The sequence below is a fragment of the Culicoides brevitarsis genome, unplaced genomic scaffold, assembly GCF_036172545.1.
Source record: "Culicoides brevitarsis isolate CSIRO-B50_1 unplaced genomic scaffold, AGI_CSIRO_Cbre_v1 contig_71, whole genome shotgun sequence".
Classification (NCBI taxonomy): domain Eukaryota; kingdom Metazoa; phylum Arthropoda; class Insecta; order Diptera; family Ceratopogonidae; genus Culicoides; species Culicoides brevitarsis.
Window position 1 is genome coordinate 12,934 of NW_026973455.1, and position 12,067 is coordinate 25,000.

A 12,067-nucleotide genomic window follows, 5' to 3' on the forward strand; every position below is an offset into this window, starting at 1 on the left:
GAATGGCGCCATATGAGGAGTACAAAAATGATAATTTTTTATTTTTTATCCATTTTGAAAGAATTTTTATGGATTTTAGGTAATTTTTAAAATACTTTTTTAAATTTTTTAATAAATTCTCAAAAATTTTTGTATTTTTAGAGTAGAAAAATGAAAAATAACGGAAAATCTGTCAAAAATCACGATCCCACTGCACAAAATTGCGCATTTCCGTACGCCTCAGTGTCACTTATCACTGGCATTCGTCTCGCATCATGGACATCTGTGCATAGGGGCGTTTATCACGCTGAAAGACTCAAAACAATTCCCGTAATTTTTACCGAATTCTGCACGATTTACTGGCCAAAAAAGAGTTTCAAGTGGCGCCCGCATCAACAAAGCACCAAACTCACGCACTGGAACACGAATTTCACAGTTGTGCATTGCAGCAGGCACCCAGCGACAGCTTTAAATGAATATATCTGTTCCAGAATTATCAAGACGATTTTTGAGAGCTTTGGATAGTAATTACAATGTAAGTGCTGCGAAATCGGGGGCTTTTTGTGTGTCGCCACGGCATTTTCTGCAACGTATTTCACCAAAGTCTCGCGAAAAATGCAAGTTGTGCTTGAGAAATCCGTACAGATTATGAAATGCGTCTCATTTGCCTTGGCACACACAAAAAATCCATCCATCAAATCCACATTAAAATTTATTACCTTTAACGTGGACACTTTTCGCCGTCGTTCGTACCACCTTTGAGCCCTTTCTGCGGCGAAATTTCCACAAAAACGCCCATTTTGCGGGGCATTTCGTGACGGCGATGCCAGAAAATCGATGATTTAACGCGAAATATGTTGGGAAAGTGTGTGTGTTAGTGTGCCCGAGTGGCAGAAATTTCACGGAATTCGTACAAAATGCAATTTCATGTCATTTTTCCCGTGAAATCCTGAAGAATTTTGTTTTTCAATGAGAAATAAGTGGAAAATTTCCATTATTTAAATTGAAAATGATAAAAATCGAAAATGGCTGAAGGACATTTACTGAAATTTTTTGTGTCTTTTAAAGGTCGTTGACGAAAAATCCGTGTACGAAATCATATCGACGCTCGAAAACACCCGAGTTACCAGAGAACTGTTGGAGGTGAGTATTTTACCGTGAAAAAAAATTAAAAAATTGCATAATTTTTGGTTTTTTTAGGCCACCCGACTGGCAAAGCACATTAATGAGTTGCGACGAAAGACGACAGATCAAGTGCTGGCTCGACGCTCAAAGAGCCTGCTTAAGCGATGGCGCGAAATGTTGTTGCCTGCGACGCCAAATGCTCCCAATGCGGCAACGACGCCCGTAAATGCCCAAACCCCGAGTCGCGCAGTGCAAGCATCGCCCGCAAAAACGATTGCTGCGCGTGCCGGCGGGCAAAATGGTGCTTTGGTGACACCACGTGGTCCGGGACGACCCCCGAAAAATCCGCAACCGCCGCCGCAAATGCAACAACAATCTTCCTTATCGTTACACAACAATAGCAGTAATAACAATAGTAATAGTGGTAGTAATAATGTACATAAGTTAGCAGCTTTTAGTCAGCAACAACAGCAGAAGCATAAGGAGAATCACGTGAACAACAATAGTTTGCGCGTGCCGAATGCCGCATCGACATCCATGGTTTCCGGCATTCGCCCGCTCAATCAAGTCGTCGCCGTCGCCGCCGCCCATCCAACGGAAATCATCAATTTGACCGACGATCGTTCGAACAGTCCCTCGATGTTCCAGCAGTACCAGCAACGACTGCAGCAGCAGCAGCAACAGCAGCAAAATTACCGTTCGTCGCCCTCGAAAAAATCGAATCGCATGGATGCCGTCGTCGTCGCCTCAAGTGCCAATCACATGAAGCAGCAAAATTTCAGCAACAGCGTAACCTCCTGTGATAATAATCTTGATTACGAGAACAATAGTAGTGTAAGCGGTACTAATTTTCTTAACAACAGCAACAGTAACAGCAGTCGAAAGCACAAGAAACACAAAAAGGAGAAGCGAGAGTTGCTGACGCCCGCGAAAACGACGTCGCTCGGCCCAAATTACAACCACACAAATGCCCTGCTGGCACAAATGGACGACCATTCGGCGCCAAATTTGATGCGCGACGACAATTCGCTGCTCGCGGCACGCACCTCCAACAGTCTCATCTTACCCGACAACGACAGTCTTTCAAATACTTCGGCGTCGCTCTTCAACAACTTCAACAGTATCACAAACACGAACGCTGCCACGGGCAAAACGACTCCCACACCCGCAGGAGCACTTTCGTTCGCGGGACACTTTTCCAAAGCAGCCACGGTGTCAGATGTCGTCATCGATGTCGACTCGTTACCGCTGCCCAAAATGCCAAACAGTCGCAGTGTGAGTCCGAGTGTTTTTCATGCGTCGCCTCATGCCTCAAATCACTCGATTGCGAGCGGAATAACGCCACTGAATGTCGACAATGACGTCATTATTGTCAATCATAATAGTTCGGATGTGCCCGTGGCGATGCCAAGTGCGACGCCGACTGTCGATACGAAAATCCCGAAGAAAAGGGGCAGGAAGAAAGGGTCGAAGGGGATCGATTCGCTGCTGGCGACACAAAATGAAGGTGCCATTCAACAGATTTTCAATGCCGACAGCTTTTCGGATTTGAAGCAGAAAATCACCTCGATATCGGGACACAAAAAAGTCAAAACGACAAAGGAAATTTTGTCGGATATACAGAATAAGCGATCGGCAAGCGGGTCGACAGTTACCTCTCCGTCAGTCACGCAAGCGCCTTCACCCGAATCCGCGATGTCAGGTATGTTTTTTCTAAATTAATTAAAAATTACTTTCAAAATTTTTATTTTTTGTCTGAAAAGCAAAAATTTTATTAAAAATTTAAAGTACTCTAAAAAATTTTTCAAGAAATTTAAAAAAAATAATTTTAAAGAATTTCTTATTGTAAACATTTTTTAAAAAGTAGTTCTTTTCTTAGAAAATAAGAAGTCTTCTTATTTTTTTCTTTTTTTTTTGAAATTTTCTTCTTTTTTTCATTTTTTCTGAAAATATTTTTTGACTTAGATTTCAAAAATAATTTTTAATTTTTTTATCATTTTTTTTTAATCTATTATTTAACATTTTTTAATAATTAAAATTTTTTTTTAAATTTAACATTTTTTTGAAATTTTAATTTTTTTGAAATTTTTAAATTTGTGAGATTTTACCATTTATTTTTTCTTAAAATATTTATAAAAGCTTGAAAAAAATAATTTAATTTAATTTCTTATAATTTCTTATTTAATTTAAACTACTTAATTTCTTATTTAGTTTTTTTTATTTCTTGATCGATTTTAGAGCAATTCAACTAAAAAATTGAAAAAAAAATTTTTCATAAAAAAAACTCAAAAAAAAATTTTGAAAACTTAAGTTCAATGATTTTCGAAAAAAAATTTTTAGAGAAGAAAATTCTTGTAAAAATATCATTTTAAGTTAAAACCAAAACTTATTTTTAAATTAATAATTTTATTTTTAAAAAACTTTTTGAAAATTTGTTAAAAAAACGTAAAATTTTGATAAAATATTTTTTAAACTTTTAAAAATTTTTTTTTGAACTCGAATTTGTAAATGACATTTGAAAATCGAAAATTCAATGGGGCAAAATAAAAAAAAAGTTGAAAATTTTAAAAAAATTGAATTTTTTAGTTTAAAATTTCATATTTTTTTAAAGAAATTTTTTTTTAAAAAATTTTTTGACAGTTATTTTTATGAATTTTTTTTGAAAAAAAATTTTACCTTGAAATTTTTTTTTCATTAATTTTAAATTCTCAAATCTCAATGCAATTTTTCATAAAAATAACTTATTCATTTTGACATTCAAAAATTTTTTTTTTTGTATGAAAAAGTATTTCAAAATTTTTTTTTTATTTTTTTGCCCCCTTCCATTTTGAAAAAAAGTTTTTGGGACAAAAAGTTCGAAAAAAATTTGGAGCGGCCTTATTAAAAAAAAAAGATAAAACTTTTTATTTTATTTTTTGGGTTCTCGAATTTTAAATGACATTTGAACTTCATTAAAAAAAATTAAACTAAAAAAAAAATATAAATTAAAAAAAATGAAATTAGTTTAAAAATTCATTTAAAAAATATTATCTTTGCCTTTTGTAATTTTTCAGATTTTTTTTTAGTTTAAAAAAATTTTTCTGAAATTTTTTTTCATTGAGTTTTCTTCTCTTAAGATATTTTTCAAAAAATTAATGATTTTTTTTTATTTTTGACATTTAATTCTTATGAAATTTTGTTGCTTGAATTTTAAACTTGAAATGCTCTTAAATTAATTTTAAATTAGCAAATTAGATATGTACTTTAAAAAATGTCTAAAAATTTATTATTTTCATAAGAATATATGTTTTTTAGTATTTTGTCTCGTTTAAAAAAAATGAAATAAAAATTAAATAAATTTTAATTTTGAAAATTTAATTTTTCATATTTTTTTTTAGAAATCTCACATCACTCTCAAACATCAACGCGAGCCGTAACGCCAGAACCAAGCACATCAACGGGCGTTTTGCATCCCTCAAGCACGGAAGATCCCTCATCCGTTCCATCGCCAGCTGCCGCTCAAGTAATCGCAAAGCCGCCAATTGTCGCCGAAGATGTCGAACTCACAATTAAACGTCTTCTCTCCCAATTGCCACCCCTTCCGCACGAGACTGAGGCAAGCGACTCGGAGAACGAAGACGACGTGCTGCTGCCCAAATGCACGTGCACCTTACGCGAAGTCAAGGAAGACGAAGACCCGACTTCAAATCCGGAAGAAAATTCCGCAACTGCCAACAAACCGGTGAACATTGAGATCAACATCATCAAAGATAGTGACGAGGAAATGGCAGATGCCGCCGAACGAAGACTTAAACAGCGTCCCGTGAAGAAACGAAAGCGAGAAAAAGTCGTAAAATCCATTTTTGACCTGGACGACGACAACGAGGAACCCGAAGTGGGCGAAATGTCAGACAGCGAAGACGATTTGGAATCAGTGCCGGAGGAAACGGCGCCGAAAGACGTCATTGCGGTACTCGCAGCTGGCGAATCGCTGTCACAAAGTCACGTAACACCCGTAACGCTACCAAATGTGATGCCAACGGAAACGGATCCCGAAGCACTGGCGATGATGCCCGTTTTTGCCAAATACGAAGCTGTCATCGATCCGGATTGCGCCGCGATGCGATTCTACGAAACGGACCGCAACGAAGTCACAAATTACCATATCACGGCGTTGCATAACCGATTTGTGCCAAATGTCAATGGAAATTGGAGCCATGCGATAAAAAGTGAAAAAATCGAGAAAATTGACGATGTCGAGGACGAAGACGCTGTGAGCATCGATACGGCAAATCGGGTAGTGCCGCGATATAATTTCCTCGTGTGCGACAAAATTCCCAAACAATTCCCCGACTTTCACTTTGACTACAAAACGTTCAAGGAAAAATGTCGAAAACGCGTCATTCTGCAACGAATCGAAGCGCGACTTGCGAAACGTGCCAGAATGAAAGCTCGTGTCAAAGTGGAAGACACAGAAGATGAAATTGTGAACGGAGAAACGCAATTGCTGCCAATCAAAAAGGAAGAACCCGACACGGAAGATGTCGAAATGCGATCCCCCGAACCAGTTGGCGTCATTGAAAGCAGTTCCGACAGCAGCAATGCCGAAGACGAAGCAGATAACGCACCAGATGACGTCGAAATGCTCGAAGAAGAAGACGACGACACGGAATTGCCCGACAGCAACAATCACAAATTACCCTCGTTCAACGAGATATCCACGGAAAATGAGACTGGAACAAAGCCAGACACAAATGAAGAGTTCAGTGAATGGTATCAAAGTGTACAAGCGGTGTCAAGTGGCGAAGATTTAATAATTTTGCCTTATGTTGTAATTGATTAAGAAAAAAAAATTATTCTTGTACTCTAACAAACAAAAAAAAATCACATGCGCGCGCGAAAAAAAGCTCTGGAAGCATCTCATGCCTCACAAAAAAAAATGAACTTTGCAAAAACTAGATGATTAAATGGTAAAAAAAAATCTAATAATAATAAAAAAAAATATATTTAAGTCGGAAACCTGGAATAAAGATAATTTTTCATCGCACGATTTTCATTCTCAAATGCTTCCATCTCTCATTTCAACTTCATCAAAACCATTAATCATCATCTCTCCTCCTCCTCCTCCATCATCATCTTTTTTACAAAACTACAAAAAAAAATTATATTGATAAGAGCTTAGTTAATTTACATTTAAATTTTTATGATTTTTAATGTTAGACGTTTTTTTTAATATTTAAAGAAAATCTGTTATTATTTTTATGAGTAACCGATCCTTCGAGAAAAATACTTTTTTTGTTGTTTTGACATCAAATTATTGATGAAAAAAATAAACCAACTTAAAATAACAAGAAAAAATTATTATGGATGAAATTGTAAATATAGACAAAAAGGAAAAAAAAACAAAAAAATAATTATTTAATAAAAAAAAAAATTAGAATATAAAATCAATGCTGTAAAATATTGAAAAAAAAAATCCAATAACAAAAAAAACATTAAAAAATAAATTAATGAAAAATCAAACAAAAAAGTATCTGATACATATTATACAAGCATACGATGTAAATAAAGATAGTTTTCAACGGTTGTTATAAAAATAATGAAAAACAAAAAAAGGAGTTTTTATTTTTTTTCGAAATATTTTTTTTTCACTTTTTTGAACAAAAATTATCGAATTTTGATCTTCAGAAGGACTTTTTGAAGTTTTTTTGTTTTGAAATTGATCGAATTTTTATTTAAATTTTGTCAAATATTAATGGGAAATTTTTTTCAAACAGCTCTTCGTAAATTTTTAGACTTCAAATTAGTCAAATTTTAAAAGAAAAATTTTTTTGAACAACTCTTTGTTAAGTTTTAGGCTTGAAACTTGTCAAATTTTAAAAAAATTTTTTTTTTGAACAACTCTTTTGTTAAGTTTTTGGCTTGAAATTTGTCAAATTTTAAAATAATTTTTTTTTTCGAACAACTCTTCGTCAAGTTTTGAGGTTAGAAATTCATCAAAATTTTAAAAGAAATTTTTTTTTCGAACAACTCTTCGTTAAGTTTTGGGCTTGAAATTTGTCAAATATTAAAAGGAAATTTTTCTCGAAAAACTCTTCGTTAAGTTTTAGGCTTGAAATTTGCCAAATTTTAAAAGGAATATTTTTTCGAACAAATCTTCGTTAAGTTTTTGGCTTAAAATTTGTCAAATTTTAAAAGAAAATTTTTTTTCGAACAACTCTTCGTTAAGTTTTGGGCTTGAAATTTGTCAAATTTTAAAAGGAATTTTTTTCGAACAACTCTTCGTTAAGTTTTAGGCTTGAAATTTGTCAAATTTTAAAAGGAAATTTTTTTCGAACAACTCTTCGTTAAGTTTTAGGCTTGAAATTTGTCCAATTTTAAAATGAAAAAATTTTTTTGAACAACTCTTCGTTAAGTTTTAGGCTTAAAATTTGTCAAATTTTTATAGGAAATTTTTTTCGAACAACTCTTCGTTAAGTTTTAGGCTTAAAATTTGTCAAATTTTAAAAAGAATTTTTTTTCCGAACAACTCTTCGTTAAGTTTTGGGCTTGAAATTTGTCAAATTTTAAAAGGAATTTTTTTCGAACAACTCTTCGTTCAGTTTTAAGCTTGAAATTTGTCAAATTTTAAAAGGAATTTTTTTCGAACAACTCTTCGTTAAGTTTTAGGCTTCAAATTTGTCAAATTTTAAAAAAAATTTTTTTCGAACAACTCTTCGTTAAGTTTTAAGCTTAAAATCAGATCAAAAACATAAAAAAACATCTCTTAAAAGATTCTTCGTTAAGTTTCGTCAAATTTCGAATAAATATTTTTTTCGTTAAGCTTTAGGTTTAAAATTATCTAAATTAAAAAAAAAAATGTAAAACAAATCTTCGTTAAATTTTCAACTTAATTTTTGGAAAATTTTTTGGTTCAATGAAAATTTTTGAAACTGGTCAAAAAAATAATTTTAATAAGAAAAATTTAAAAAAAAAACAATTTTTTCATATTTAATTTTTTATTACTATAATATTGCATTGGATCTACAAAAGTCTCAGTTCTACAGTTTTTGATACGTATAAGTATATTTTTACGTGTTATTTTTTAAATACTCGGTTATTCTATCCTACATAAATACTTGTTTCAGGCATTTTCGATTCTCCTGGAATAATTCAGTTTCATATTCTTACGGCAAAAATGGCACCTTTGTATTGATTTTTTTCATTAATTTTAGTAATGAGCTGCTTAACCTACGATAAATGAACTCTCGTCTTATTTTCAATTTCAAGACGAAATTTTGAATTTTCTTTAAAAAATTAAAAATTTCGTCTTAAAAAGTGAAAAAATTGACAAAGTTCGAGACACTGAACATTTAAAAATATTTTTAAAGAAAGTCCTTAGGAACTTTTGAGTAAAAAAAAAGTTGCTTCTGGTATCGAAATTACCAGTTATTCAAGAAATCGAAGCCGTCTTTGTCGTCAAGGAGACTCTTAAACTCCAAACTTTTCTCCGTGTGATGCAACCCCTCTTCCTCTGACTCTTCCGAGTGTTGCGTCGAAAAGGACAAATTGATGCCACTCACGAGATTTTCGTGTTCGTCCATATTGTTGCCATTATTTGCGGGATTTTGTGTGACACTAAGGCGATTTATGAATTTGCTGATGAAATTTCCGTCGTCATCGGCAACTTGCTCGTCCGTGTTTCGAATTTTGTTGTACGAGATATTCGAGTCGATTTGTTCGATAACGGCACTTTTTCCGCCACTCCCGATGGAATTATTATCTTTGGCGGCGGCTGCATTTGCTTTGTTGAGCGGAGATTTGATAGCTGCACGTTTGACTGCCTCCTGGGCGAGTTTTTGACTGAGTATTTTGTTGTAATCGACTGAGGGACCTTCTTCTTCCTCCGGATCGAGCTCGCAAACACGCAAATTTAGCTGTGAACGTGTACTTGTCGAAAATGGCGCTGAATGTTCGTCACGGAATTTCCCAATGGCTTCGTCCTTTACGAGTTTTCTGCCCGATTTTTGCTTGAAGTAAGTGATGAGATTCTTTCCGTCGAATTGGTAGCCCGAGGAGTTGAGGGAATTCGTGGATTCGGAACGCGAATCGAAATTATTGAAGTATTTCAGGGTGATTTCTTGCTTCAGTAAGGCGTCATCTGCAAAAATTGCACAAAAAACCATGAAATTTGGGTGTGGAAAAATGTCTGTGCGCAAAATTACCGATAATTTTCTCCTTTTCTTTGGGTTTCAGGGAGGTCCAGTGGTCCTGCAGCTCGACAATTACTTCCTCAATGTCGGCATTGATCTTTTCTGCCAACGGCGAGAGCGTTCGGAAGTAATCGTGAGCCAATTTTGTAAGAGAATTCTCGACGACTTCAGACATTTTTGTTTATTTTTAGTTTTGAGACGAATAAAAGTGATAAATTGTAATTTGCCATTCTGCTGATTCGAGTTCCCGGTCCATATCCTGTTTGGCGCCACCAAAACGGAAGTGCGGCAATATTTTGAACTAATTTTGAGTCGTATGAAAGTGATAAGGACCCATGTGACATTTTGTTTTTGTGCAATCCCAGTGCAAAGAGGCGTTTTCGCGCAAAAAAACGCACTGGGAATCAGCTTTCAAGTGAAGAAGACGCCATAGCAAACTCGTAAAATACGCCATTAAAACGAGAATAAAGCGAGTCAGCGGGCAACAATTTATCGGAAGCGGTGCAAAAAGTGTCTAGTGACTGTGTTTCGACGAAATCGGGCGAGCAAGTAGTGCACAACCAGTGAGAATCCGGTTGAAAATATCGGCGGCCCGTTTTTTCGTCTTCGTCGTTTCCGAAAAACGCGAACGCAAAGAGTACAATGTTAATATTTTTACCGTGGTCAACGGCATTCACAGAGACAAATTTTGAGGAAAAATAATTTTTTTGCGTGCACGGCAAGACAAGTGACGCGTGCACCGAACGTGCGAAAAGAAAGAAGAAAAAAAAAACAAAACAACAGCAAAAAAGCGGTAGAAAATGGAGCAGGCTTTGTCGCCATTGCCATTGAAATGGAAGAAAATTACGGGATCTACGGGCCCGCAACCGCGTCCCAGGCATGGACATCGCGCGGTCAACATCAAGGAACTCATGGTGGTCTTCGGGGGCGGCAACGAGGGCATTGTCGACGAGTTGCACGTCTACAATACAGGTTCGTAAACATTTGCCGCAATTATTGTTATTGAGCAAATCGCTTTTTCAATATGGCGTCCTCCATGAAAATGCTTGTCAAAATTGCAGCGCGGGGAGCTTTCAAGTATTTCGTAACGCAAAACCGCTTTTAAAATAATTTTTAATCATTTTTCTTGAAAAATTAAATTTTATTAAAATTTTTCAATTGATTTCTCAAGATTTTTCTCAATTTTTTTTTTTAATGGAGCAGATTTTTTTTTTCAAATAAAAAAAAAATTGAAAAATACTTTTTTTGTAAAAAATGACAAAATTTTGCTGCTAATTTTTTTTTAAATTTATAAAAAATATTTAATTTTTATTATTTTTTTTATTAAAAATCGTATTTTTTTCTTTAAAGATATTTTTTAAAAAATTATTTACTGAAATTATTTTTCAAAATTTTTTGAGAATTTATTTTTAAATTAAAAAAAATTATTCAAAATTTTATTAACATTTTTTTTTAATTTAAAAATTTATTTTGAAATTAAAAAAAATAAATTTAAATTAATTTTTTAAAAATTTTATTAATAATTATTTAATTTTTTTTTTAATTTTCATTTTTAATGACAATTTTTATTTTTTAAATATTTTTTTTTATATTAAATTTTCAACTTTTAGAAGAGAAAAAAAATTAAATCAAATTTTAAGCAGCTTGAAATGTATTTTTTGCAAATTGTTACGAAATATCTTGACACTCCCTGCATTTGCTTTCGCAAACACTAACCCACTGTTCGTATTTTCCGGCACCTATTTATCGGTTTTTACCGGATTTCGAAGAAATATCGAGATGCGGTATTTTTTTTTCAATTTTTTTGCTTGATTTGAATAAATTTATTTAATTTCAAAGATTTTAACTTACTTTTTTTCGTGTTTCCAGCTTCCAATCAGTGGTATGTGCCAGCAACAAAAGGTGACGTGCCCCCGGGATGCGCAGCGTACGGCTTCGTCGTCGACGGAACTCGCATCTTCGTGTTCGGCGGCATGGTTGAGTACGGCAAATACTCGAACGAGCTCTTCGAGTTGCAAGCCACAAAATGGGAATGGAAAAAGTTGTCGCCAAAGCCGCCAGATAACGGACCGCCACCATGCCCGCGTCTCGGGCACAGCTTTACGATGGTAGGCGACAAAATTTACCTGTTTGGCGGATTGGCAAACGAGAGTGACGACCCGAAAAATAACATTCCAAAGTACTTGAATGACTTGTACACGCTCACAATTAAGAACAATCAGCTGGCATGGGAGATCCCGAAGACGTATGGCGCAAGTCCGCCGCCACGCGAATCGCATACCGCCGTGGCTTATGTGGATAAGAAGAGCAAGAAGAGCATGTTGGTCATTTATGGGGGCATGAGTGGATGTCGACTTGGGGATTTGTGGTTGCTCGACACGAATACGATGATTTGGACGAGACCGACGACGGAGGGACCGATTCCGTTGCCGCGTTCCTTGCATAGTAGCACCCTGATTGGGCATCGCATGTACGTTTTTGGCGGATGGGTGCCTCTTGTGATGGACGACATGAAGACGGCGGCACACGAAAAGGAGTGGAAATGCACAAATACGTTGGCATGTCTTAATTTAGGTAAAAAATTTATACAATTATCGAAAAAAAAATAAATTTTTAGACTTAGTAAGAAAAAATATCGAAAGTCGAGTATCGCGCAGTACTAAAAAGTACCCAATTCGATAAAAGATCTTGAGATTTAACAAAATTTTGTTCGTAAATTCTATTTTTTCTTTACAATATTGAACATTTTTTGATGCAAAATTTTAAAAAATTAAAAATAAAATTACTAAAAA

General features: G+C 34.5%; 3 protein-coding genes across 4 annotated transcripts; 2 read left to right on the forward strand and 1 right to left on the reverse strand.

Annotated features, from left to right (window-relative positions):
- The first annotated feature begins 298 nt into the window (after window positions 1-298).
- On the forward strand, window positions 299-6,198 carry LOC134836603 (mediator of RNA polymerase II transcription subunit 26). The gene is made up of 4 exons (XM_063851794.1): window positions 299-514; window positions 1,048-1,122; window positions 1,180-2,806; window positions 4,482-6,198. Exons 1-4 carry the CDS (start codon window positions 452-454, stop codon window positions 5,924-5,926), a joined length of 3,210 nt encoding a protein of 1,069 aa, XP_063707864.1. The 5' UTR covers window positions 299-451; the 3' UTR covers window positions 5,927-6,198.
- A 1,895-nt stretch (window positions 6,199-8,093) lies between these two features.
- Window positions 8,094-9,456, reverse strand: LOC134836604 (uncharacterized). Of its 2 annotated transcripts, none has more exons than XR_010162316.1 (3): window positions 9,288-9,456; window positions 8,427-9,223; window positions 8,094-8,313 (listed from the first exon to the last, which is right to left on the reverse strand). XR_010162316.1 is itself a non-coding variant. In XM_063851795.1 (3 exons), exons 1-3 carry the CDS (start codon window positions 9,448-9,450, stop codon window positions 8,250-8,252), a joined length of 942 nt encoding a protein of 313 aa, XP_063707865.1. In that variant the 5' UTR covers window positions 9,451-9,456; the 3' UTR covers window positions 8,094-8,249. The 2 variants fall into 2 exon arrangements, 1 of the variants encoding a protein (XP_063707865.1); XM_063851795.1 differs by having other exon boundaries at window positions 8,509-9,223.
- Window positions 9,457-9,698: 242 nt separating this feature from the next.
- Window positions 9,699-11,897, forward strand: LOC134836605 (host cell factor-like; the record flags this gene model as incomplete). The annotated part of the gene is made up of 3 exons (XM_063851797.1): window positions 9,699-10,247; window positions 11,145-11,849; window positions 11,893-11,897. Coding segments are annotated over exons 1-3 (882 nt in total), but the record flags the coding sequence as incomplete, so codon positions are not given.
- Window positions 11,898-12,067: the final 170 nt, after the last annotated feature.

Excerpts from the sequence above, each read along its gene's own strand:
- LOC134836603 (XM_063851794.1), top strand. The coding sequence starts at position 452 with ATGAATATATCTGTTCCAGAATTATCAAGACGATTTTTGAGAGCTTTG. Across the intron at positions 1,123-1,179 it reads TTACCAGAGAACTGTTGGAG|GCCACCCGACTGGCAAAGCA; the intron begins GTGAGTATTTTA and ends TGGTTTTTTTAG. Across the intron at positions 2,807-4,481 it reads ACCCGAATCCGCGATGTCAG|AAATCTCACATCACTCTCAA; the intron begins GTATGTTTTTTC and ends ATTTTTTTTTAG.
- LOC134836604 (XM_063851795.1), bottom strand. The coding sequence starts at position 9,450 with ATGTCTGAAGTCGTCGAGAATTCTCTTACAAAATTGGCTCACGATTAC. Across the intron at positions 9,224-9,287 it reads AGAAAAGGAGAAAATTATCG|ATGACGCCTTACTGAAGCAA; the intron begins GTAATTTTGCGC and ends CAATTTTTGCAG. Across the intron at positions 8,314-8,508 it reads TTCGATTTCTTGAATAACTG|GTTAAGCAGCTCATTACTAA; the intron begins GTAATTTCGATA and ends CATTTATCGTAG.